This window comes from Rhinolophus sinicus, chromosome 14, assembly GCF_057876585.1.
Source record: "Rhinolophus sinicus isolate RSI-liver-muscle chromosome 14, RSI-T2T, whole genome shotgun sequence".
NCBI lineage: Eukaryota > Metazoa > Chordata > Mammalia > Chiroptera > Rhinolophidae > Rhinolophus > Rhinolophus sinicus.
The window spans coordinates 25544224-25570598 of record NC_142514.1 but is presented as its reverse complement, the minus strand read 5'-3'; the positions used below and the strand labels follow the sequence as shown (position 1 = coordinate 25570598).

General features: G+C 50.0%; 1 protein-coding gene across 2 annotated transcripts in view; it reads left to right on the top strand.

Moving 5' to 3' along the window:
- The window catches only part of GRIK3 (glutamate ionotropic receptor kainate type subunit 3), a 212749-nt gene that overhangs the window by 172292 nt on the left and 14082 nt on the right, over positions 1–26375 (top strand). For both annotated transcript variants that reach the window (XM_074334406.2, XM_074334407.2), the window contains exons 11-13: positions 12900–13123; positions 16935–17053; positions 19570–19787. In XM_074334406.2, coding sequence (XP_074190507.1) covers positions 12900–13123; positions 16935–17053; positions 19570–19787 — 561 coding nt within the window. The remainder of the gene's footprint in view (positions 1–12899; positions 13124–16934; positions 17054–19569; positions 19788–26375) is intronic.

Here is a 26375-nt window from a genome sequence, read left to right as displayed (position 1 = left end):
GGGGTTCAAGTCTTGGCTTTACTGGCTAATAGATGTGCAACCAGATAAGTTCATCAATGTCACTGAGCCTCAATTTCTTCACTTGTAAAATAGAAGTAATTAGCAATTACCATAGCTCCTGTGGTTGTTGCGGGAATTAAATGAGGTGCCATTTATACAGGCTCACCTGGCACATGATAAACATTACCTGCCTTCCAGCTCAGGGCCCTCAACTCTCCAGAAGCATTTTCTATCAAAGACCTGCTGAGGACGGCATGGACCTGAGCTATACTGGACCTTTCATGTTCCTTCTGTCATTTATCCTGACAATAGCCCAGTGAGGCGGGTACTGTTACCACCACCCATTGTACAGACCAGGAAGCTGGGGCAGAGAGAGTTGAAGGTCCCAGCTACTAGTAAGTGCTCTTTGGAGGCTCTCTGCTTCTGAAGGGCTGCGCTCTGACCTCTACAAAGAGCCAGGCCAGAGGAAGGTTCATGCTGTAGGTCAGCCAGAGGGATTATGCTCACTTAGCCTCTCAGTGTGAGAGCAGGCAGTATGTGGGCCTTGTGTTAGCCTTCCTGCCCCTGTAGGAGGGGAGCTGCTTCATGGGGACCTTGGAGGTTGGAGTGGGGAGGAGGCTGGAGCTCAGAGCAAAAAGGCTCAAGCAAAATGTGACAGATGGAGTCGTTTCCTAGGCCCCAGGGAATCAGGCTCCATGGGAAGACTGACAGGAAATGCTAATGTTAAAGTGTATGAAGTTGGGCTGGGCTTGGTTCCTATTCTGCCACTTACTAGCTGGGTGCTTCTGGGCAAGTGTCTTAACCTCTCTGTGCCTCCGTTTCCTCATCAGTAAAATGGGAGTGATAATAACAGAACTTCCCCCATAAGGCTGTTGTGAAGACTAAGTAAGTTCATTTATGTGCATTGCACTGTCGGTACCATGTCAGTACTTGCTCTTATTATTTTTATTCTTATCATTACGGTTATTCCTTTGAAGTTGGGGAGAGGGGCTTCAGGAATTCCCTTTATTGCCCTGAGCTTGTTTCCTAAGTCTACAGTGAGAGTAATAATACCTGCCCTGCGTTCCTTCCAGCTGGTTGTGTGACTCTGCAGAGACAACTGATGGGGAAGCAGCTCCTAGGTTGTGGAATTCAGTATAAATTAGAAGGAGTGGTGTTGTCACTGTTATTAGTAATAACTGTAATTATTATGGAAATTAGTCAGCAGGCCCCAGAGGCATCTCCATTTATTGGCTCCCCATGCACTTGTGAGCGGGGCTCTGGAGTATGGGGCTGCAGGTGGCTTCTGGGCCTGCTGGGGAGGAAGAGGGTGGGGAAGGGAGGCCACATGCTGGCGTGAGCAGGGCGGATACCAGTCTTGTCACCCACAGTATCTCCAGCCATCCAAGAGCTTTGAGGAGCTGCTTGCAAAGGGGTGAGGCAGAAAAAACCCAGCAGCAGCCAGCCCTTCCTAAGCTGACACTCAGCTAGGGAAAGGAGGCGTCATTCACGGCCTCCAGGCTGCCCCGTCTCCGTCGAAGCCACAGGCCCTGAGAGGACATGCAGGGGACCTTGTTAAACCTGATTCCTTACAATTGATGAGCTTATTAATCCTAGCTTGGTGCCAATTTTAATAACATCATAACCATTTATTAGTGTCGTCAGATAATTAGTCTTCTCACTAGCTCACAGAAAGTGCGCTAAAGGCTTGGCAATATTATTACTTCCTTATTAGGGATCTGAACGTAGACGTAAAAGTGATGAATGCTGCCTTGGGACAGATCTGCCCCCGGAGGCCCATGTGGAGGCCCTGGGTGGCGCCTCTGACCAGCAGGACGTAAGAAGTCTTTCCCTGACACTCTGCTCACCTCTGTCCCATGCCACGGGGCCTTCCAAAGAGCCAGGTTATGGAGGAAGATGGGGCACCTAAGAGTGTGATCCGCCTCCTGCTGACACCTTCCCCAAGTCATCTCCAACCATGGGAGCAACAAACGAGATTGGACAGAGCAGTGATTTCTCCATCACCCTATCTCTCTCCCAGATTTCAGTCTCTCCATTTTTACTGCCTGCTCTCTCTTGTTTCCCCTCACTCAAAAGCCTTCTACTCACATCCATGCCTCTAAATTGCTCCCATGTGTTTTGATATTCAAATTCCAGGTTTAGCCCATTTTAGCCAACAGCGGGAAAGCTCTTCAATCTCTCTGGCCTCCATTTCCACATCTATGAAATAGGAATAATATTAATAACCCTTCTGCCTAGGGTTCTTGGGAAGAGATAATGAAATACGGTGCAAAAACCACTTAGCAGACTGCCTGACACCCAGTAAATGCTCAGTACGTGGGAGCTGTCCTGCTCATCAGCATTCCTACCAAGAGCAGGGAATGTACGTGTCTAAAGTATGTACACGGGTGAAAGTGATAGCATTGGGAAAGCTGGTTCACCAGCCATGGTCACCCTGGTGGCCACAATGATCTGGGATCTAGGCCTTGCCCCTCTGAATCCATCTAGGAGCAGCTGACTCACATTGATCCGACTCACAGGGAACTGAGGCACACACCAGTGCATCACCCCTTACTTTACTTGGGACACTGGCCGGTCCCAATGGACACCTGCCACCTAGAGTTTCTGTCCTGGCACCAGGTGCCCAGGATCCTGCTGGGGAGTGTAGAGGTAGAGCTATACGCATAGAGAGTCTAAATCTAAGCGGAGAGGCTGCTACTAAAGAAAGGGGGCAAGAGACAAGCCTTGAAGAGTCTTGGGTGCTAAACTGGGGGATTTTATTTTAATCCTGAGAGCTACCAGGCACAACTGAAAGGTGTGAAGCAAGGGGGTGACATCAATTGGCACTTGAGGAAAATCACTGTGCTAACCCAGAGCCAGTCCGGAGGCCATCGCTGGACCTAGGTGAAGGGGAGCGTGGTGGCTTCAGCATTTTGTATTTGGAAAGGGGAAAGTAGATGGCACAGAATGGAGATGAGCAGGTAGAATTGATGGGATTGGTGATTGGTTGAGTGAAGGAGATGAGGGAAAGGGAGGACTCAAGGGCAAGGTGTGAAGTTCTAGCTTGGACAGCTGGGGAGCTAGTGGTGTCATTGCCAGATAAGAGCCTCCTGGAAAAGTAGAGATTTTAGGAGAGGTACTGAGATCATGTTGGGCTTGGGGTCCCACTGGGTTCCTGGTCATATGGCTGGACACTCAGAGAGAAATTTGGGAGTTATCAGCACAGCCTCAGGGAGAACCTTGAGAGACAGAGACTGAGACGGGGGTTGCTGGGGGAGAAGAGACGAGGACCTGGGGTGGGACCCTGAACTGCCTGAAAGTGCGAGGAGGAGATGAAAAGGAAAACTCCACAAGACACCTGAGCTGGCAAGGTCAGAGGAGGGAAGAGAACCAGGAGAGCATGGGTGACAGAGGCCAAACGAGAGGCCACTGGACAGATATGAACAGAGGGTCACAAGTGGCAGGGAGTTCAAATGGACAGTGTCCACGAGTTGGCACGAGTGTAATCTCCTGAGGGTACAGGGTCACCCTCTTGTGTGCTCCTGGCCTGGCCTCCTGCAGACTTTGTTCTCAGAGACCCAGGAATCCTGTCCTGGCTGCTCTCTTGGCCCTTGAATCAGAGGGGCAGAGTGGGCAGGGAGGAGAGGGAGCAGGAACCTGTCCTTACGGGGATGCAAAAATGTCCTCCAGGCCACAGGAAGCCATTTGTTCTTTTATCTTTACCTGTTACATCTCACTATAGTATGAGGTCTGACAATTAAATTCACAAACTTGTTGCAACGATGTTGCTAACCTTTTTTGATATCAGAGGGATTATTCATGATGAATTTGTACCAACTGGACAAACAGTTAACCAAGTTTACTATCTGGAAGTGCTGAAAAGACCGTGTGAAAAAGTTGGATGACCTGAACTTTTCACCAACAATTCATGGCTCTTGCATCATGACAATGCACCAGCTCACACGGCACTGTCTGTGAAGGAGTTTTTAGCCAGTAAACAAATAACTGTATTGGAACACCCTCCCTCCTCACCTGATCTGGCCCCCAATGACCTCTTTCTTTACCTAAAGATAAAGGAAATATTGAAAGGAATAAATCTTCATGACATTCAGGACATCAAGGATAATACGACGACAGCTCTGATGCCCATTCCAGCAAGAGTTCCAGCATTGCTTTGAAGGGTGGACTAGGCACTGGTGTTGGTGCATAGCTTCCCAAGGGGAGTACTTTGAAGGTGACCATAGATGTTCAGCAATGAGGTATATAGTACTTTTTCTAGGATGAGTTCGTGAACTTAATTGTCTGACCTAAATATGTAAGGAGGGTTCCCTGGCTCGTAGACGGGGCTGAACCAAGATGGGAATAGGAATGGTCCTGGATAGACTTGGCATGTCATTCCTTTCCCTATGAAAAAAATGTCACTGCTCAGCTGTCCCCTCTGCCTCTCCATAACACAGCACAGAGCAGAGAGGGTCGCCAATCTTGAAGTACCATTTTCTCGGCCTGAGCTTCTTCCAGACAGTGAGTGCCCAGTGGACTCTACTTGGCTCCTGCCCCGTCACCTGGCACAGGGCTGGGCACACACAGAGTGGGCATTGATGAATGTGTGAGCGAGCACGCAGCCTTGCACATCTTCCCCAGAGACATGGCTGTGGGGTCATGACCATTGAGCTTCCCCTCCAAAGTGAGTGAGGGAAGGGTCTGGGGTCAAGGCCATGACCCCATCGTCCACTGTGTCCCCTGCCTTCCAATCAAGAACCAGATTTAGTTCTGGCCTGCATGAATTGGTGTTAGGAGGGTTCTCAAACCTCTGTGTGGCCAGGAAAGGCTCTGCCAAGCCACCGCCGTCAGGCAGCCAGTACGCTTTGAAGCGAGGCATGTTGAGAGCTCAGAGTCCTAGATGGGACAAGGTGGTTGAAGGCAGGGGAAATGGATGGACTGCAAAGGTGGATACTTGTCAGGGTAGCCAGGTTGCCCAGAGCTCTGAAGAAGCTCAGGGTCTGCCTGAGGATGACCAGGTAAGCAGGTGAGAGATGCAAGAAGAACTTGGAGCTGCACTGAGATTCATGGCAGAACTGTCCACTGCCAGGACTCAGCAAGCAGAGACCAGCCTGGGAAAGGACTAGAAAGAGCCTGGCAGGGGTTTAAGGGCCAGACAACCAGGTGCAAGAGAGGACAAGGCACAAAGTAGCAATAGAGCTTCAGGGGTAAAGAGGGAACCTGAGGTCAGAGGGAGCAGCTAGAACATGCTGAGGGTCATCTGTTCCTTCCTTCACTCCACAAAACTTTCTGGAGCAAAGTCTCAGTCTGGGCTCCTGGCGAGCAGAGCCTGAGGCGGAGGCTTAGGTAGTGCTACTTAGTTAGGGAGTATGTAAGACGAGTGAGAAGCAGGGAAGTGGAGCAGGAGGGAGGGGAAGCCAGTGTGAGGACCCATTACTGAGCTGTCACCACTGAGTATGACTAATGGTTCGATGCACGAGTCTGCCCCCCAGAAAAGCCTTTAAAACTGTGTCTCAGGACAATCTCTCAGGGTGAGAGGATGAGGAACAGGTTTACGCACTGGTCCTGACTTCCATGCATTTCTGGGCTTTGCATGGGGGACATGGGAGCCAATCAGGACCCTGCAGCAGCGTCCATGGGAAGTCATAGGGGCAAGAGGTGCCCAGGTGGCAGGAGGTGAGATGCTGTCAGCTTGTGCCTGCATGGGGTTGATCACAGCCAGAGAGTCTGCTGTGGAGCTTGAGAAGGTTCTGAGCCAAGCACATGGCAGCCCTGGATGGTGACTAGAGATATAGGAGCAACCAAGGTAGACATGATCCTTGCCCCCTGGAAACAATGCACAAACAAGTTAAATTTCATTAAAATGTTGATCAGTGCTACAAAGGGATGTATGGGAAAGGGACTTTGAGAGTGTCTGACAGGTTTCCCTGTGGAAATGACTCTTCAGCAAGACCGCAAGAATGAGGAGGAGATGCCCAGGGCATGGATACAGGTACCTACCTGGGTGGGGGTGCTGAGGTAGCTGAAGTCTCCGCCCTCATCAGGAGTTCTGTAGCTTTGGCAGGACTGCATTGGGGCAGGACCTGGGCAGATACCTGTCTTGTGGACACAGGGAGTGGCAGGAAGGGGGATTCTCTTAGAGATGGGAATGGAGGCTGTGCTGAGTGCATCCCTTGTAGTGTGCCCTGAAGCACGGAACACCTGCGGAGCCACCCTAGACAACAGACATAGGACAGCCCTGGCAAGGAATCAGGTGTTCTCCTTGGCCTGGGTAAGGCCCAGGCTTCATTTCTCACCACCAGGTATCCATCAGCTCAGGAGGCATATGTGCGAAGCACAGATACATGACCCCTCCATCACACTTAGGAATTTTCTAGCACCTGTCATGTTTCTTCAGACACATGTGAGCTGTTCCAAAGTTGTCAGCGGTATCAGGGCTGATTGCTAAGTGTGGCGGCTGGCTGGTAGGTCATCAGCAGATACCCCCTGTGGCTCGGTGCACCCGACCCCTGAAAACTGCTATGCCTCAGCCCCTGCGAGAGTGCTTGCAGGAGCGCTTGAGCACTTCTAAACCTCCACTGTTCCCGTTGGTCAATTTATTCATTTATTCAATACATTTATTAAGTTAAGTGCCATGCTAGATGCTATGGATACAAGCGGTGAACAAACAAGCAGGAGCCTTCCCCTGAGCCTCAGGATCTGACATTCTAGTGGAGGAAACAGACAGTAATCTACGAACATACAAATAGATGTAACTATTCGGCCAAGGTAAGTGTTCCAAGGGAGGAACGTGGCCAGGTAGGGAGGCCCGGGCCTTGTTCCTCACTGTTAGGCGGTGAAGCTGCTGTCCGCTCAGGAAGCCGTCATGAATCATAGGTGTTAGTAGCTGAGTCGTTCGTTGACACTCATGAATTTTTTAGCTCTCATTTCCCCTCTACTCAGATGTGTGGGTTGTTGAGGCTGTTGGGTGTCAGGGTAACGTCCAGGGCTTTTCAAGGGGCACTGTTTGTCTTAAGCTTGGAGGCCGGGGGTCATCAGCAGACGCCGCCTGTGACTTGCTTTACTCTCTTATAATCTGCCACGTGCTCAGACATGCTTGTTGGATGTCTCTCCTCAGCCAACAATATCCCCATCTGTTCAGTCCCCAAATCTCTACCGAGGGCCCGCACTGTGCCAAGCGTGGGGCGTACAACAGTCAAAAGACACAGGCCCTGGCCCTGCGTACGGTCTGTCTAGCAGGGCAGAAAGACCCAGAGAATCACCCAGTATCTCTAAAATCATAACTCTGATCAGTGCAAGGAGTGAGACAACCGGGTGCTATAAGGGTCACCAGCAGTGAGACCTGATGTTATCTGAGGGTGTTGTCTGCAGAAATGATGTTCGAGCTGACATCGGAAGAAGTAGGCATTAGCTGAACAAAGAGTTTGGGGACGAAGGACTTTGAGGTAGAGAAAAGTACACGTGCAGAGGTCCTGAGGTGAGAGAGAGCATGGCCTGGGGTCTGAAAGAAGCCGCCAGGAAGAGAACAAGGGAGAACATGGTGAAAGTTGAGGCTGGAGAGGAAGGCAGGGCGAGAGCTACACCTCCCAACACAGCAGCCCCCAGCCACAGGGGGTTATTTAAATTTAAACTTTAATTAAAATTGATTTTAAAATAGTAACATTATTTCATGTAAAATTAATTAAATAAAAGTATAAATTCAGTCCCTCAGTTCCACAAGCCACATGTCAAGTTGTTGATGGCCACATGCGACTAGTGGTTCCCACACTGGACCACACAAATACAGAGGCTTCCCCTCATTGCAGAAAGTTCTATCAGACAGCACTGGCTAGGTCATGAATGGCTCAAGAAACCCACAAGAAGAATTTCTTATCCTAAGGGTAGAGGGAAGTCTTGACAGCCAGTTAAACAGCGTTGGGAATGGGGAAAGACTCTACTGGAGAAACACCTCCTTGGGAGAAGAATGGAAGGGAATTCCATGGATACCACATGGCAGACGTGTGGCCAGAGAGCCAGCAGACAGAGCCCTGGGAACAAGTGCTGCATGTGTGGTGGAAGTGAGACTGGTGTTCTTGGGTGGCTGTGGAAGCAGACGCAGAGGAATCTGCAGGGAAGGAGGGGTGAATCAGCATGTTCCTCGGCGATGGGGCTCCTGAGCCCCACCGGGCGGTGTGAAGTGCATGCTGAGTAGGCCCGTGGCAGGCATGGTCAGGAGCCAGAGTCAATTCAGATCTCTGGGAATGCAACCCGGGCTCCGGACAGGGCAGGGTGGGTCCAGCCATAGAAAGCCTGCCCGTCAGAATGGCACAGACGCTGGAGAGGGGCTGGCAGCGGGAGGAGGCAGAAGCTCCATGCATCTTGCCCAGGGTCTAAGTGGCAGGTGTATGAGTTTCCTAGGGCTGCCACAAGTGACCACAAACCAGGTGGCTTAAAAGAGCAGAAATGTATTCCCTGTCAGTTCTGGAGGCCAGAAATCAGAAATCGAGGTGTCAGCAGGGTTGGTTCTTTCGGTGACTGAGGGAAAATCTGTTCCATGCCGCTCTCCTCGCTTCCGGTGGAGCTGGCAATCCTCGGAATCCCTTGGCTTGTAGCTGCATCACGCATATCTCTGCCTCCATTGTCACGTGGTCTTCTCTGTGTGTATCTGTGTGTCCTCTCCTCTTCTAAAAGGATACCTGTCATTGGATTTAGGGCTCACCCGAACTCAGAATGACTTCATCTTAACTCGATTACTTCCGTAAAGGTCCAATTTCCAAATAAGGTTGTATTCACAGGTACCAGGGGTTAGAATTTGAACATGTTTGTTGGGGGCGGGGTGGGCTCAACTCAATCCACTACAGGTAGTTTGTATGGTAAAGCATTGGGCTTTGAGGTCACGGTGAACTGAGTCCAAGTACCGGCTCAGACACTCACCGTCTTGAACAAACCTCTTAGCCTGATTGAACCACAGTATCGTCATCTGGAATGTGGTGAGAACGTTTACTGCCTCGTGAGAGGCCGGGAGGATCTCATGTGGCAATATACTTAGCACACTTGATGCTTGGCGTATACCGAGCATCCTGGTGGTATGACTGATAGCAGGTCTTACTATTCGGTGGGTGCAAAAGTAATTGCGGTTCTTGCAATTATTTTTAACCTTTTAAACCGCAATTACATTTGCACCAAGCTGATATTTTAACTACAGTAGGTCACAGTCTGAACAAGCAGGTGCCCTAGAGGATCCCAACCAAGAGGCAGAACGCGGAGATGGGGAATCTGGTGGGGACCACACTTGGGAACCCAAGTAGGCAGGTGCCAACAGGGATAAGAGATGGTGGTAGCAACCTGGGACTCAAGGAGGCAGGTCTGAGTCCCTGGGGAGGACCCCTGTCCTAAGAGAAGGCCGATCAGTGGTCAGTTGTCAGAACTGGGACCACCGTCACAAGTCTGTTCTTAGGACCTGGTAGGAGATTGCCCAGGTTTCAGTCTGGGATACAAGGCTAGGGCCCGACCAGCACCAAGGTGGCTGGATGCTCAGGGCCAAAATATGGAGCTGCAGCTGGTTGAGTTGTTCTTGCCTTCAGTTCTGGTTGCTGGGGATTTGATAGAGCAGGTGGAACCAAGTGGCCTCATACAAGGATAAAGTAGAGCTGGAGACAGGCAGGCCCTAACAGATTCTTGGTAAGTGGAAAGCAGCTTTTAGGGATGAAGTAATGTCCTAGAAGGGCCATCCTGCCTGGTCCACAGGTTTAGAGAAGGTATGGAAATATTCTCAGCGAGGCAGGATTGGCCACCCAATCACCTATAAGACCAGTGAATGTGTTGGACAAGTCAGAGGTTTAGTTTATTCAACGATGTGATTACTGTAAATATGATGGCAAAGACCTTGGATCTTCTCTGAGCCTCAGTTTCCCTCCATAAAAAATAGAGGGTTGGAATATATGTGCTTGAAGTTCTCTTGTCCAGCTTTGCCGGCATGTGGTCTTATGAATGAGCCTCAAAGGAAACTTGCACAAGTGGAAAGAACCTGTCAAGATGGGGCCTTTCATTCTGAGTAATGAACTGAAACTGCAAAGGCTTGACATCTGTTCTGCTCTTTTAAGGGAACGTGGACAAAATAATGCCTTTTTCAGGGAAATCATAACCAGTGGTGAAATGTAGTATTTCCTGCCTAAACCAAAATTGAAGCGAAGCACTTCAGCCCTCCTGAAGCCCGAGCAAGAACACATATAAAAATTCCCCATGAAGAAGGTCAGGTTGACCAGTTGTCTTGCGGCTGTAGGCACAGAATGCCATAAATGCTCCTGCCCCCTAACTGCCTTATAGCAGAAAGGCTGGTAGGGAGATGCTGAAGGCTCTGCGTGGGCCTGGGGGAAGAAAGAGGCCTTTGGCGCTGTGGTTGGCGTCCTTACCAATCCTGAAACACTTCTTGTGGATGAAACAAGTTGTGGCTGCAGACACCTTCATTCCCCCCCCCCCCCCCAATAACTAATACTCTCCTCCAACTTGCTATCAAAAGCCAAAGGAAGATTTGCCACCATGGACATTGAGGTTCTTCCCAAGACTCCACTTCAGGCCCCAGAGACCAGTTCCAAGTGCATTCTGAATAGTGATGATGAATTTTGGGTCAGAACAGAACCCCCCACCCCAAAGCAATGTGCATTGAAGGGAGAGGGCTGGGGGAGGCCAAGTTCTAGAATCAAAAGCCCACTACACCCTTGTCATGCCAACATTATGGAGGATCCTAGAACTTCAGGCCTAAAAGGGACCTGCTAGGGGGCCTGACCCCCGCTCCCACCCTCTCAGCGTCCTATCCATGCCTCCAAAAGGGGCTCACTTGACAGGAAGCTCCAGAGAGCAGGGGCTAGGTCTCTTGCTCACCTCTGCATTGCAGACCGGTGCACAGTAGGTCTTGAAAGCTACACCTGAGTCCCCCTCGTGAACTTCCCTGATAATTCTCTCTCCTTTTGTTGCTTTCCTTTATACACAGCCTGAACTGAGAGGGCTCTGGGGAATCTAGGGTGGGAGCAGCTGCCCGTGTCTTCCTCCTCTGCCTTCAAAACTCGGCAAGTTTCAGCTCACACATTCAGAAATTTACAAAAGGAAGATCCCAGTATGAAATAACCCTTGTAATAGGCTCCTCCTCCCTGTCTTTCCCAAGTTCTGAGGTTCATGGAATCCTTGGGCTCCAGGTGTCAATAATTGGGTGTGGGGGATGCCGTCAGAAGGAGAAACATTGGGGTGAGCAACATCATGGTTGTGTTTCCCAGTGACCCCCCAACCTGGGACGTCTGCAGAGCCGTTTAGAAGCTGGGATTCCACCCATGCCAGTCCTTTCCTCCATGAGGTCTGATTTTGACTTGGTTTCTGATTCCTATTCTAGGATTAGTGAAGTCAGACAGAGTGGTAACAACTACCATTTAGTAAACAGTTTGACTAATGTCCATCTTTCTCACTACACTGTCAGCCCCATGAGGGCATAAACATAGTCTAGTTAGCTCAGCTCTGTATCCCTAAGACCTGGTGAGTCTCATAAAATGGTGAATGGATGGATGGACGGATAGATCTGGATCAAACCAGTGGATAGCTTTCTAGAGGTTATTGTCTTGGAAGGGGGTCTCAGAGGTAGCCCCCCCCCACACCTTAGCAAAATAGTCCTTAGCAATAGTATTTAGGACCCAGCCTCCCTTTCTGTCCTGCCCCATCTGAGGAACGGAGGTGATAACTTGGTTCATATTCTGATGTGTAAATAGCCACAGGAGCCCGAGGGGCAGCCTCTCAGAGGGAAACACTATTAATTAAATATTACAGAGGCTAAGATGGGACTTGAAAACTGAGAAATGAAGCGGTGAATCTGCCACAGTCTCAGAGTTCTGTGCTTAGAAACTCAACGGTAAATAAGTAGATAAGACAAAAGGTCACATGGCCACATACTGCTATTCAAACTGAGCAGGCTAGGACCTTACCACGGACAAACTGGATTTCATGGGAGTTTAGAATTGGAGGCTTCAGGGAGGGCTTCTTGGAAGAGGCAGCACGAGCAAAGGAATATGGAAGATGGTCAGAGACCACAGGGAGAGAGCTTTCTCAACAGGGCACAGGTGTGCAAATCATGAAGGTGGAGAATGGATGTGGTCAACAGGAAACAGTTAAATGGAGCCTCCTTTAGAAAGAGAGCAGCGGGGGAAGGCTGGAAAGATAGGAATGAGAGATTGTTGATTTTTAATCCAGAAAAGCTCAGACCAAAGAGGTAGAATTTTTTATCATTACCCTCATTAAAATTGTTATGGATAAAAATGTATCGATATAGGAACATTCCTAACCTTCCCTACCACTTTCCTTTCCTCCTCTGCTCTCTTCTATACCCTCGCCTATTAAACAGGACTCTGAATTTTCCTCTTCCCTGCCTTCTTCCTTCAAGGAGGGCATTATTTTTGCCCAACTGGTTTTGGTAGCTTCTAGGAGATTTAGAATATCCTGAATGGGATAAAGCAGTTAAGAAGTGGAGAGGAGAAAACATTTAAATAAGGGTTGTTGTGGCAAACACTTCTTCATGATATTTGAAAGTTGAAAATAAAGAACCTGAGTGATCGTTAAATGTTTGTAAGTTGCTGAACTGTATTTATTTGACAAAACACCTTTTTGGGAATAGACCATATGGTTACAGCTTTCATGGGGATCCATTCTGTGCATGCTTATGCCACTGTCATCTTCCCCAAGGTCATGAGCTCTTGGAGAACAGGGGTTAAGTCTAATTTATCATTGTCTTCCCAGCACCCCAGGCATGGCCTGGTCCCGAAAAACGGTTAGTAAACATTGAAACTGAAGAGTGGTGAAATGATTCGGGGCTCAGACAACAGACTCCATTCCAAGAAGGAATGCTCTGTCCACTGCTAGTCTTAGGCCTTGCTCCTGTTCTGTCTGTCTCTCTCTCGTTGCAGAAGGCAGATCTGGCCGTGGCACCCCTGACGATCACCCATGTCCGCGAGAAGGCCATCGACTTCTCCAAGCCCTTTATGACACTCGGTGTCAGCATCCTGTATCGCAAGCCCAATGGCACCAACCCTAGTGTCTTCTCCTTCCTCAACCCCCTGTCCCCAGATATCTGGATGTATGTGCTCCTCGCCTACCTGGGTGTCAGCTGTGTCCTCTTTGTCATCGCCAGGTAAGGGCAATGCCTTGGCCAGAGCTCTGGCCCGTGGTTGGAGGTTTAGGGAGCCATGCAAGTCCCCACTCAGACCACTGCTATGCATGCTCCTCTCTCCTCAGATCCCTTCATGTCCTGCGGGGAACAGTCCATGGTCCCCCAAGCTTGCACCCCCCAGTGCTTACCCTCTGACAGGCAACACTTGTACCCCAGGTCCTATGAGCAGGCTTGGAAAGGTTAGATCCCTGCCCAGAGCTTCACCTCCTCAACCAGGCAGCCCGTACTGCAGACTCAGGTACATTGGGTGGCCCAGCAGGGAGCTGGACACTTGAAAAAAGGACTGTGTCCAATCTGCAACAGCAGGGGGAACAGTATTATATAGAATCACACACATGCACACATGCAGAAGCATGACACATGTACATACCTACTGGTCTATGGGACATGCTAGCAAAACCCTTGCACAAGTCGTTGTTCACATGAAAGATGCCAGGAGAGAAAGTCACTAGGGGACAGGTGGAGCTCAGTGGTTACTAGCATTTACCTAGTATTTGCCAAACACCATGCCCTTTACAGCCATTATATTATTTAATTAAATAATTAGAAGAGGACACATCTGACACTTGCTAAGGCAATCCTAGCAATAAAGGACATATCTGGCATTTGAACTTGAGTCACCAAGTATGTTATCTGTGACCCACATCTCTGGTCCCCTAGACATCTGTCCTCTGCCTCTGCCCCAAGTGGGTGGCTATTGGGCCCAGCTCCCTCACCCCTTCCTACCTGGGCCCTCGTCCCCCTCCCTCTCGGCTCCAGCCAAGCCTCTGCCCTGGTTTTTTTTCCCCACTCTAAATCCTAACAAGATACAAAGAGAGACTTCTCTAGAGAGGCAATTTGAGATCCAAGGACTTGGTGTTTCAGCCTTTTTTTTTCTCCTGGGTCTTCTTTGAAAACCTTCCCCCCAACCCACTCCCTTTCACTCCCTCCTCCCATACAGAGAGAGACCAAAGAGAAGGATGGGAGACATGAAATTGTCCTGCCTCTGAAGCCCTCTGCTGCCTGCCGGCCTGGGGCTGCCTGCCTTCTCGGCCCGCCCAGCCGGCAGCCCAGCCTGCCACAGAGAGGCCTTCATTACACTTCTTGTCTCTAAAGGTCGACAAGCCTTTGAAAGCCAGGAGCCACTCTCCACAACTCTTGCCATACATTTAGCGGCTCCAGCCATCTTCTCAGCTCCCCAACCCCTTGAAAACAGCACAAGCTTTTCGAGTATCAGTTCTGCCCATTTGACGTGTGTCCCATCCCCCTCCCATTCCTGCCTGCCCTTTCATCAGCTACTGGCAGCCGAGCCTGCTTTTTACCCTGTCCCACCTGGCCAGGAAGGTAGGAGCCCGCTTCCCAAGGTTAGGCTGGGGAGACATTTTGAGAGAGACTGGATTTCTGGAGCTGCTGGAATGACACGAGACACATGAGGCGAGAGGAGAGGGCAAGGGTCTGGGCCACAGAGCTACAAAGAATGTTATAGTACAATTGTCACATTGTGTAGCACTCACATAATACAATTCACACTCATCCTGTGAAATCCTTACACAGTCCTGTGAGGTGGGTATAGTTATTCCCACTTTACAGAGGCAGAAACTGAGGCTCAGAGAGATTAAGTCATTGACCAAAGTCAGAAAGCTTTTCCTTGGCAGAGTTAGGTTTCAGACCAAGACCTGTCAGATTAAATCATGGGTGGCACATGGTGGTGCCTGCCAGAGCCAGACAGGAAGCATGAGAAAGTGGAGCAGGCTGAGTGGTAGGGAGTGATAGAGGCTGGAGCAAACTGGAGGGAACACAGCTGGCAAAAGGGACAGCCGCTGCTTGGCTCCCCCAGATACACCAGGCAGGAAGCAGTGCCAGCACTGCAGAGTTCATGATTTTTAGAGAGACATTCAGACTTTTACACGACACCTCGTGGCTTTTATATGTAGCCAGCAACTTGCTTTTTCACAACATTGTCAGAGCCAAACACAGCAAGCACATCTGTATGGTGCGAGTGGCCCTCTGTCCCCTTCTCCATGTGGCCCGTGTCCTTTGGACCACTCCATGATGGCTGCTGGAGAGCTGGACAGCTGCCCAAGAAATGGGTCTGCCAAGGTGGGTAGGTTCCCAGAGCTACTCCATGGCAACCCCAGCATGGCACAGGGCTTGACCATCTTGCAAATCGGTCTGGCCTGGCTTGTGGCTGCCTAGCTCCAGGGGTTCAGCATTGAGTAACGCATTTTTCTGCCACCAGGAGGTTCTGCTTCATGCCGTACCAGCCCCACCAGCCTCTCGGAGACCTCTTCCCGGGCCTCTCCACCTCTCCAGAGTGCTCCAGCTTCCTCCACAACTTACATTTCCTCAGTTGGCACTCCGGCCAAAAACAAAGACCCCTCCAGTTATCAGGACTTCTCTTCCTTAGAAGGCAGTGGGAGGCTTTAAGTAACAATTGTTCCCTGTCATACACACATTTGTACATTCAGAGAGAAAAACCTGAAAAAGCATAGCTGCACGTTGTTCTCTGTAGGGTGTAGGATCATGGAGTAGTTTTACTTTCTCATTGTATCCTCCCAAATACTGTTGGAATATTTTATGAAGAGTATATTTTACTTTTTTTTTCATTTTAAGGTTTTTAAGTAATAAACAAGTAATTCAAAAAGATAAATAAATATTAAAATAGTAATAAATAATAATAAATAAATAATACAAGTAATTCAGAAGCCCGTTCTCATTTTTTTGTAAGGTTTTTTATTAAAATACAGCTAACATACAATATTATATTAGTTTCAGGTTTACCTCATAGTTAATCATCAGTACCCACCTGGCACTATACAGAGTTATTACCACATTATTGATTTTATTCCCTATGCTATAGACGTAATCAGCGTGGTAAGTCCAGCAACCATCTGACACTGTAGCTATCATAATATTATTGAATTTTTCCCCCACTTTAGAAAGTTTGCCATTAGAGTTGACATTCAATATTATGTTACATTAGTTTCAAGTGTACAGCATAGTGGTTAGACATTTATATAATTTAGGAAGTGATCCCCTGACTAGTACAACCGGTCTCATTTTTTAAAATTCATCTAATACATGTAAAGCAACAGGCGTCCCTAAAATTCCTTGTGCCGTTCTAAACGCCCCTCCCCGGAGGACAACACTTTTTTTAGATACGGATTCTTCCTGACTCATTATATGCATTTATATACAAGTGTATGTAAAGAAGTGGATAGCTGTGTCTTTAGAAAGCTATTTATATAAATGTGATCATATTGTTCTTGTATTTATTTTTATTTATTTACTTATTTATTACCAAACAGTATGCATTGAAGATCTTCCCTGTCTCGTTCCTTCTATCAGCTGCATGGTGTTTCTAAGAGCGGTTGTGGCAAAGTTCATTTCTTCATTCCTCTATTGACGGACAGTTCGGGTTCCTGTGTTTTGCTATTACAAACAATGCTTTGGGAAACACCCCCGTGCCTTCTCTTTATGCACATGCAGGCGTGTTTTTTCAAGGATGGATAATGAGTCACAGAATTGCTGGGTTGAAGGGCATGTGCACTTTTAATTTTAAGAGCTACTGCTGAGTTACTTTTATAACCAGCAAAAGGCACTAACAATAAAGAACAAGGAGCAAAATGGCCCTGATTTCCCATTCCCTGCCTCCCCAGCAGAACAGTGAGGAATTGATGCTAACGTGGTCAGCCCATCAACGCTTGCTAAACTGCCGGCTGGTGTGCCATGGACACCCCTTCCCTCCATCGCCCCACAGCTCAGCCTCACTGCCCCCCTCTTCCTGCTGCAGGTTCAGCCCGTATGAGTGGTACGATGCTCATCCCTGCAACCCTGGCTCTGAGGTGGTGGAAAACAACTTCACTCTGCTAAATAGCTTCTGGTTCGGAATGGGGTCCCTGATGCAGCAAGGTACGTGCCCCCACCCCCAGGGGGCTCACGTCTCCCAGGGGCCCTCCTCTGCAGGGTAGGGGGGCTCAGCCTCTATGGAGTCAGTGGAGTCAGCCCACACTTCAGGGTAGCCTCAGACCTGCCGAGCCATCGCAGGAGGGAGATACCTAGACACCCAGGTGTGTGCCCTTGCCCCACGTCCCCCCCTTTCCACCACTACGCTTTCTGGGCCAGCTCAGGTTCTAAGGCTAAAGCAGGTGAACCACCCCCAACCGTGGTACGCAGGGCTTATCCGTCTCCTCCTGCTCCACCTGAGGTGGACATAGCGCACCCTGCTTGCTGGGGCTGACCCCACCGATGGCCTCACCATAGCATCTGGCTGAGCAACGTTGGGCTGAGGATGGGGGGAGACGAGAGGCAGGGAGGCTGGGGGGGAGGCCATTACAGCAATGAGATGACGAGACCTGAATGGGGTAGTGGCCGTGGAGGTGAAGGACTAAGAGAACTTCAGGATGCAGCAGGAGCAGGACTTAGTGACCACCTGGCTGTAGGGAGCCTGGGGGTAGGAAGGGCCATGTCTGCGGTAGGGACTTTAGCCTGAGGGCATCAGAAGGAGACCATATTCTTACATCCTCTTGAGGGAGGGCCAGTGTACTGAACCTGACCCTGGGCTGGTAACCCTCCCTTTAGAAATACCTGTAGCTGCTCAAATCTCTCAGAAAGCAGAACATCTGCTCTGGCTTCAAGGAGAGTGGTGAAGAGACACCACAGGCTGGAGGTGGGCACCGGGAACAGGGCCCGCAGCCTGGAAAGACCTCCACGGAGAGCACCCCCTGCCTTCGCCAGCTCTGCTGACCAGGAGCCATGTGGTCACTGCTTCTGCTTCTCAGTCACATCTCCAGAGTCTCTTCTCTCAGGAAATGGGGGAACCAAAATCTCTACCTGTGTTAGGGTCCCAGTGAGGGACAATGGGTGACAAGTGGGCATGAGAGGGAAAGGGATAAAAGGGCAAAGAAAATTTCCTGGTCCCTATCCTCAGGACCCAGCACAAACCCTGGTCTTCAGTAGACACCCACCAGCCAATGCCGAAGGAAGGAAGGAAGGAAGGAAATTCCATTGTGTCCTGAGTGCCCACCTCCTTCCAAGTACTGTGCTGGACACTTGAATGAAGGAGGAAAACAAAAGCTAAATCTATGCCACCTGAATGACCTCCCATGCATGGCAGAGGCCAGGGCAGGGACGTGGGCCACGGTAGGGGTCCAACAGAGCCTGGTGGAGCTCACCAAGCAAATAACTAAAATAAATCCTCCTTCCTTTGGGGGAGGGCAGCTCTAGCCCTCGCTTGGAGCACTCTGGGGGAGGGCCAGGCAGGTGAGGCTGGGAGTGGCTGATTGGGAGACGAAGCTGAGGCGCTTTGGTGGGAAGTGACAGGCAGCTCTCAAGGGAAGTGCCTCATTCTGTCTCCGCTATTAATGAGTGTCCTGAAGCTTCACCTTGCTTCTTTGTCCATCATATTTGTTCAGTGACAGTTGGGATAGACCTGGAAGCCCCTCAATGCAGTAATAGCTTCTTCTTCCATCTCCTGCTGCTATTCAAAGCTCTGGCCCCTGATATATTCCCTGTGAGGTTTTGATTAGGAGGGAAAAAAATAGTTGTGTATTTGAAAACCTCTCCCTTGAGTGATTTCTTTGAGAAAGAAAAAAAAAAACATATCAAAGCAGACGCTTTTCAGATTGCAGGTCCAAATATTCTGGAAAGTTCAGGAGTCACTTGCTATTTAAATCTCTTGAAAGCCACCTAGTTAATTACTTCAGTTAGAAGGGTTCATCTAAATTGTACTCCACACCCAAGGTCATGGAGGAGAGTGATCTCTTTCAGCAAAGAGCTTCAAAAAATGTTGATTTTCTCCTCCTGCAAGTCACCGCATAGCAATCTTGTATTTGTATACCACTTGTATTTCCAACACAATTTCTGCTCAAATTATATCATTGCAGCATCGCGGTATATGTGTGAGGCTGGGACAGAGGAAGGACGATTCCCCATGCTTTGCAGAGTCCCAGCGAGGGAGAAAGTCTGGCACCCAATCATACAGAGAGCTAGGAGCAGGACTCACTCAAGAACCCAGGGGTTCTGAGTCCCAGGGGTTCTGAACATGGGACCACACAGGGGTCCATGGAACCAGACATCGGAGGGTCTGACAAGCCTGTGAAATGCTGTCATGTTCTTCTAGAGCAGCAGTTCTTAAATTTTAGCCTGCATCTGAATTTCCTAGAGGGCTTATCAAATCCAGATTGTGGGGCCCCACCGCTGAAGTTTCTGGTTCAATAGGTCCTGGGTAGGACCTGAGAATGTGCATTTTTAACACGTTCCCAGGTGATACTGCTGCTGCTGGTCCAGGGGCCATAGTTTGAGAAGCACTGGCCTAGGGCAGGGGTCTTAGCTGATGTTAGATGGTCAGTGGAGTCCACGACCTGGAGGACCCGAGCCGCCCTGGCCTGGACATTGTCAGAGACCATCTGTCTCCTCCCTTCTCCCAGGGTCTGAACTGATGCCCAAAGCCCTGTCCACCCGTATCATCGGTGGCATCTGGTGGTTCTTCACACTCATCATCATCTCCTCCTACACGGCCAACCTGGCTGCCTTTCTAACTGTGGAGCGCATGGAATCACCCATTGACTCTGCCGATGACCTGGCCAAGCAAACCAAAATCGAGTACGGGGCTGTCAAGGATGGGGCCACCATGACCTTCTTCAAGGTGAGACCCTCTCCCTCCCACTGCAGTGCCACAAGCTGGCCCTCCCGTGCGCTTTGCTGCCCTTCCCTAACCACACAGAGCCAAGGGGCGAGAAATCCCCAGGGCTCAACCCCTCCCTGGCGGGGAGCTGTGGGATGTGTCACCTGGGTTGGTCCCAGCACAAATCCTAAAAGTGTCCATACCAGGCACAAGCAGTGTGAACATGCTGCCTTTGCTTAAATCATCAGAGGAGGACAGGTGGAGAAAGGGCCTGGAGAACAGGAGAGGGAAAGTGCAGCCAGACACACAAACAGGCCCTGAGGCCCGTGGGCTCCTTCCCTGCCCTTGGCTTTGGGTCTCAGCGGCATCCATCTCCACAAGGCAGGCCTGGGCTTGGGGATGAGCTCTCCACCACTGAGGGTGGAAGCAGCTTCTTAGCTCTCCGCCACAGCAGAAGACACATCCTCTAAGGAAGGGCGGAGGCTTAAAATTGAACAAGCATTATATGAACACTCTTTAGTATGTATGGTGTCCGGATAAAGCCCGTCACCTGCTTATGTTACTGCTCTTATGGGGATCTGGCCACGACTTTGCTTTGTAAGGTGTTGGCTCAGTTCCCCAATGTTTTTATATCTTCTACTAGAGTAGCTGAGGGTTTAAGAGACTGGCCGACCCTGAGAACCAGTAGCTGTAAATGTTCTTCTGGAAATTAAAGTAACAGTAACAATGGCTACTGCCACCAAGAGCTCACAGTGAGCCAGGCGCTGTGCTGAATGCTTGCCTTATTTTCCTTCATGACAAATCCTGTGAGTAGGTACTACACTTACTTCTACTTCACACATGTGGACACTGAGACTCAGAGCCGCTAAGTGGCGTGTCCAAGTACTCACAGCTGCAGAAGCCAGAGGCTGACCCAGGTCGGCCTCCCTCCCAGGCCCACGTCCTGCGTCATGATCCTCAGACTCGAGTGACCATCCACATCACCTGCAAGGCTTGGGCAAAGCCTGCTCGCTGGGCCTCACGCTCAGAGTGTCAGGTTCAGTGGGTCTGGGTGGGGCCAAGATTTTGCATTTCTAGCAATTTCCGATGTGGTCCTGATGCTGCCACTCCAGGGACCATGCTTTGAGAACCACTGTCCTAACTACTTCTCAGAAATGGTCAGGACTTGAGATTCTGTGGCTATAGGTCCATTGATTTATTTATTAGTCAATTGCTTGCTATCAGTCTGGAAGCCTGGTGTCTGTCCCTTTCCCCTGGGCCCTGGATCCCCAGCCCCAGCCCTTGCCTCCTTCTAGATTAAGCCTCTGAGTGATGGATTGAGCTTCCATTGGGGCCTGAGTGAGAAGAGAAGGAAGGGGCTGGATGGGAAAGCCTTTACCGCCTGGGCACTGGAGCCCCTCCAGCACTCTCTCCCACCCCGGCCTCTCCCGTGTCCTTCCTTGAGGGTGGAAGCAGCTTCTCAGCAAAGAGAAAAGAGAGGAAAAGATTTCACCTCTTGCATGTTGCTACTGCCACTGAGAGGCGGCAACGGCGGCCTTCCTAAGAGAAAAGCATGGTCATGGGCTCGTTAGGAGCTCTCTGGGACCCGGTGTGTGTGTTCATGAGTGTGAGTAGTAGTGTGTGATACATGAGTGTGCATGTATAGCAGTGTATAATACATGTAAATGCGCATTCATGTGTGTATATAGTGTGCTCACATGTGCCCGTGCACAAGAGGCTTCCTGTGTGAGTGCATGTGTGTTTGTGCCGAGACATGAATGTCTGCATATATGTGTGTATGTGCTGATGAGCATATGTGTGCATGCATCTTTGTGATCTGAACATGTAGAAATGTGTCTATGAGTGTATACAAGTGTGTGCCATGTGTCTACCTGTGCATATGTACGGAGAGTATATGCATTTCCGTCTGTTTACATGTCTGTCTGTTTCGTTTAGGGTATGCCTAACTTAGTGTGAGTGTGTGGAGAAGGGCCTGTGTGTGTAATGCCTCACGTGTATGTGTAATAGCTTGTGTGTGTGTAATGGCCCTTGCACACGAGTGTCTGCATGTGTGTGCAATGGCCCGTTCATATGTGTGCCTGTGTGTGTGTGTGTGTGTGTGTGTGCACGTGCCTGCCTGTGCGTATCCCCAGGCTGTGGCCCTGCCCTTTGACTGTGCCAGAGCCTCTCTCATGCATTACTCATGAGCACGTCTCTAAGCAGGGTTCCCGATCAAAGGGAAGCGGCATAAATAAGGCTGGTGCAGGCTCATTGCCACTGATTGGGTGCCTTTGCCTCCCTCCATGCTAAGATGCGCAGATTGGCTTCCCAGAGCCAAGCCCCAGCTCCCCACCAAGCCGCTGTCCTCGGCATTAAGCAGCACCTTCTGCAGCTTGCTCTGCCCTCACCCACCTCCCCTCCAAATGGTACGGTGAGAGGGCGGGTGGTGGGGGATGTTCTCAGGCGCTGCCACCCAGCTGTGGTGCTGAAGTTCGGGGGCCCATGCTCACCAGGGCCTTCGGCCAGAAACAGCCACTCCACATCCCCCTGCAGAAGCAACTCTGCTTCCTTACTCTCCTGATCGCCAATTAATTCCTCTTGATGTCTGGCCACCTCGTCTCCTGCTTTAATTCCAACGAAGCTGTCCTCGCCCGGGCTCCCTTTCCTTGGAAGCAGCAGCGGGACTGTCATGGAGGCAGAGAGGCCCTGAATATGCACACGGTGACCCAGCCGCGGAGATGCTGGGAGCACAGCACCCTCCCCAAAGAGCCCTGGACATACTCCTCCGCTGCCCCACGTCCCCTGCCCTCCCCAGCCCCGGGCCAGGTGGTAGCCTCCTCATTGTCCCTTCCAAGTCAGAGCTGGAAGGAAACCTGCATTGAACCTAAAGAAACAGAGGCCCAGGGGGGCTGGGTGACTTACCCACGATCACACAGCAGATGGATGGTGGAGGAACCAGGATGTAAGGTCAGAATTCTTTCTGCCCTCTCCCATACCCACCCTCAGATCTTCTTCTAGAGAGGCGGTCTCCTTCCCTGCCCCTGAGTATCTATGGCAAGGCTGGCATTAGGGTTGAGGAGTACCCATAGGATGTCTAAGAGACATTGGCAAAGTCAACAATAATGGTAACATTTACTGAGCACTTACTAGGTGCCAGACAATGTTCCAAGCCTTTTATCTGTCCAGTAGGCCCCCTTATCCACGAAGGATACATTCTAAGACCTCTAGTAGATGCCCGAAACCACATATGTATAGGGTTTGGTACTATCTGTGGTTTTTCTCCTATATATACATACAATTTATGGCTTCTCTTTGGCACATCCGAATTGCCTGCATCTCTGCTCTTGCCTTTTGGGCCCATTATTAAGTAAAATAAGGGTCACTTGAACACAAGCACTACGACACCATGACAGTTGATCTGATAACTGAGACGGCTACTAAGTGACTAACGAGTGAGGAGCTCACACAGTGTGGAGACACTGGACAAAGCGTGACTCACGCGCTGCGCAGGGTAGAGCAGACCACCATCAGATTTCATCATACCGCTCAGAACGCATGCAATTTAAAACTTATGAATTGTTTATTTCTGGAATTTTCCATTTAGTATTTTCAGACTACAGTCGACCATGGGTAACTGAAACCTCACAAAGTGACACTGCTGATAAGGGGTGGGGGCGGAGGGGACTCCTGTATTCACTCGTGTCATCCTCATAACAACCCTAGAAGATAGAGACTTGAGAAGATAGACGTTATTATTCTTTCCATTTTACACATAGTGAAAGCAAGACTCAGAAAGCAGCCTAAGGTAACACTGACTGGCCTAAAATCAAGCGGAGCTGGGATTTGAACCCATGCCATCTGGCTCTGGTGCCTGTGCTCTTTGTCATCATGTCCATATATTGCTTCTTTAAGGAGCCAGCCAGCCAGTTCAGGAGTCAGGTGGGGAAGAGAGAAACCATAGTCAGCTGAGGTGTATCCCCAACCTACAACAGTCCTGGTACGTTGCAGTTGCTCAAATAATAAACAAGACAGTCTGTCTGGTAACCAAGTGTATGTGTGTGCTTGCGTGTGCACGCGCGCATGTGTGTGTGTGCCATTGTTGAATGAAATGATGGAATTAAAAAATGACAGGCGCTGAGTGGAGCCAATGCAGGAGACGGCGCTGAGGCTAGGAACCAAGCAGGTGGCACCCCTGAATGTCCCCGAGTACAGGGCAGATGGACTTCACTTCTGTGATTAGCCAGTGTTCCTGCTTAGGCTGCAAACCATCTTAAAAAGCCCCTCGGCTGAGAGTAGAACTCAAGGGAGAGAACTCATTCCTGTCCAAAGACAGGGACACTGGGCTCTCAGGGGAGCTCCAAATCCCTCCCCATCCCCGCCCGCTGCAGGCTGGGAGACGCATGGCTAGCGGCAGCCCCATCATTCCAAAGGAAACTTCATTTGAAGAGTTGTCAGGGAGTAGCAGACATCACAAACAGCGTCTCCTGTGTTGTCCTCCCTCCGTCTTGGCAGATAAAAATTAATTAGGAGATGAAAAAAGAGGCCGTTGAAAGCACTGTTTGGCTGTAAAAATATGTAAGCAAAATGTAAAGGAGAACGGAGGGAAAGCGTGTTCTTTGCGGGGAGGGCCAGGCAGCTTGGAAGGGAGAGGATGTCAGAACACAGCTTCTCTCAGGATTGAGCCTTCTTCATGTTGTGGTGGGGGAGGCACAGCACATGTGGGTGGGGCTGTGTGTGAGGGACAGCCGCTTACAAAAGGGATGGGAGTGGGGGTCAAGAACTCCAGGATCCCTGGGTCCTGGGCGTTATCAAGTCCTCCCCCGGCACAGCCTTGCGGCACAGCCTTGCCCCGTCCTAGCACCTGAGCTGGAAGGCCTTGGAGAGGCCATCCCGTCCACACCCTGCCTTCCAGCTGCTCAGCAGACTCCTCTGTGAGCTGGAGGGCTCAGGAGGTCGCTCCTCAATCTCAGCTTTTGGTTTCTCCTGACCTAGCTGCTGGCCTCTCTGATGGTATCTTAGACCCGCCTTCAAGCAGAAGTAGGGTTAGATGACCAGACAGAGCTCAGTGGGGTGCTCTGGCATAGTCAGATTATATCAGTTTTAAAATCAGACAGACCAGGATTGGAGTCCTGGGTGTTGTCTGTGCTGGATGACCTTGGGCAAGTTAACTACTTCCCTGAGCCTAAGTTTGCTTACTTGTATGGCACGGATACTGACTTCCCACCACGGGGCAACGAACAAGAGGATTCAATGAGCTGCGGTATGTACAGTGGCCAGGCACACAGGAGCACTTAAATCCAAGGCTCTCTCCTCTGGATGCCCCTCCAGTTGGCTGACCCAGAAGACTGGGAAAAAGGGTCCTAAAAGGGACCCCATTGGAGAGGAACCAGCCAGTGGATACCTGGAGACTCTCCCTTCTTCCTGGTCCCTCTGGATTGGGCCTATGTGGAGGTCACTGGTGCCTTTGTCATAGGATGGCCATCTGCCTCTGCACAGAACTAAGCACTTTAGGAGGAGCCCAGAGGTCCGAAGAACGGAAGAGACCCCGAGCAGGCAGGCAGAGAAGTGACAGGGGCAGGGGAAGGGCCAATGATGCTGGGAAGTTATTGAAAACCACACAGTTATTAAGGACTGCTCTGTGCCTTGGTTTTCTCATCTATTAAATGGGTATAATAATAGTACCCACTTCTTCGAGTTATTGAGATGATTAAATGGAATAATTCACATAAACAGCTTAGAACCACACCTGATACAGAATACATAAGCCATAAATGCTGACTATTTTTATTGTTGAAACCAGTGATACACAGGCCTCTTCAACCCACAGATATGATTTTGAGGACCACACATTGCTTATATTTTTTAATTAGTTGCCAGCATTTTTAAATTGGGATATTTTTGCATTTAAAAACATTCGCATTTCCAGCTTCTTGAAAATGAGAAAGATGGAGCTACACTGAGCCGGCTTTCCTGTGGTGCGACAACTGGCAGGAGCTGAGCCACCATGGCTCTCTCCAGTTTATCAGAATTCCACTCAGCATTCTTTACTTATTACAGTACCCTGCGTGGCCCCTGTCAGCACTGGAGTTTCTAACACTGAGCATTGTGTCATTTAATTTCTAGAAGCAACTCTGTGCCATAGAAATTATTATCCCCAATTTCCAGATGAGAAAACTAAGCCTTAAAGAGAATTAAGGAGCCTTGGAGAGAAATAATGATGGCAGGCACTTACTGAGCTCTTCCTAGGAGCCAGGCTGTGTGCTAAGCTAACCCCCATTTTATAGATGGGGAAAGTAAGGCTCAGAGATATGATGTCACTTGCCTATGGTAGATGAAGGAGCTGGCATTTAAACCCAGGTTTGTGTGACACCAGAGTACATGCAATTGAGCTAATCTCTCCCACCACCACCTCTGCCCCCAACCTGCAGCTCTTACCTCCTGACACCCCCTGTAGGTGCCAGCTTATGGCTCTCACTCCTGGCTCCCCCTTCAGGGCACAGCCTGCAGCCCCACACAGGCAAGCCTCAGGGGCTTGTGCAGACAGCAGGGGCTGCTGCTGGGCCAGTGTGGTCAGCAAGTCTGTCCTGGCCAGGCAGGTAGAGGCAGCAACCTTAGGGAGGCCTCCTGGTC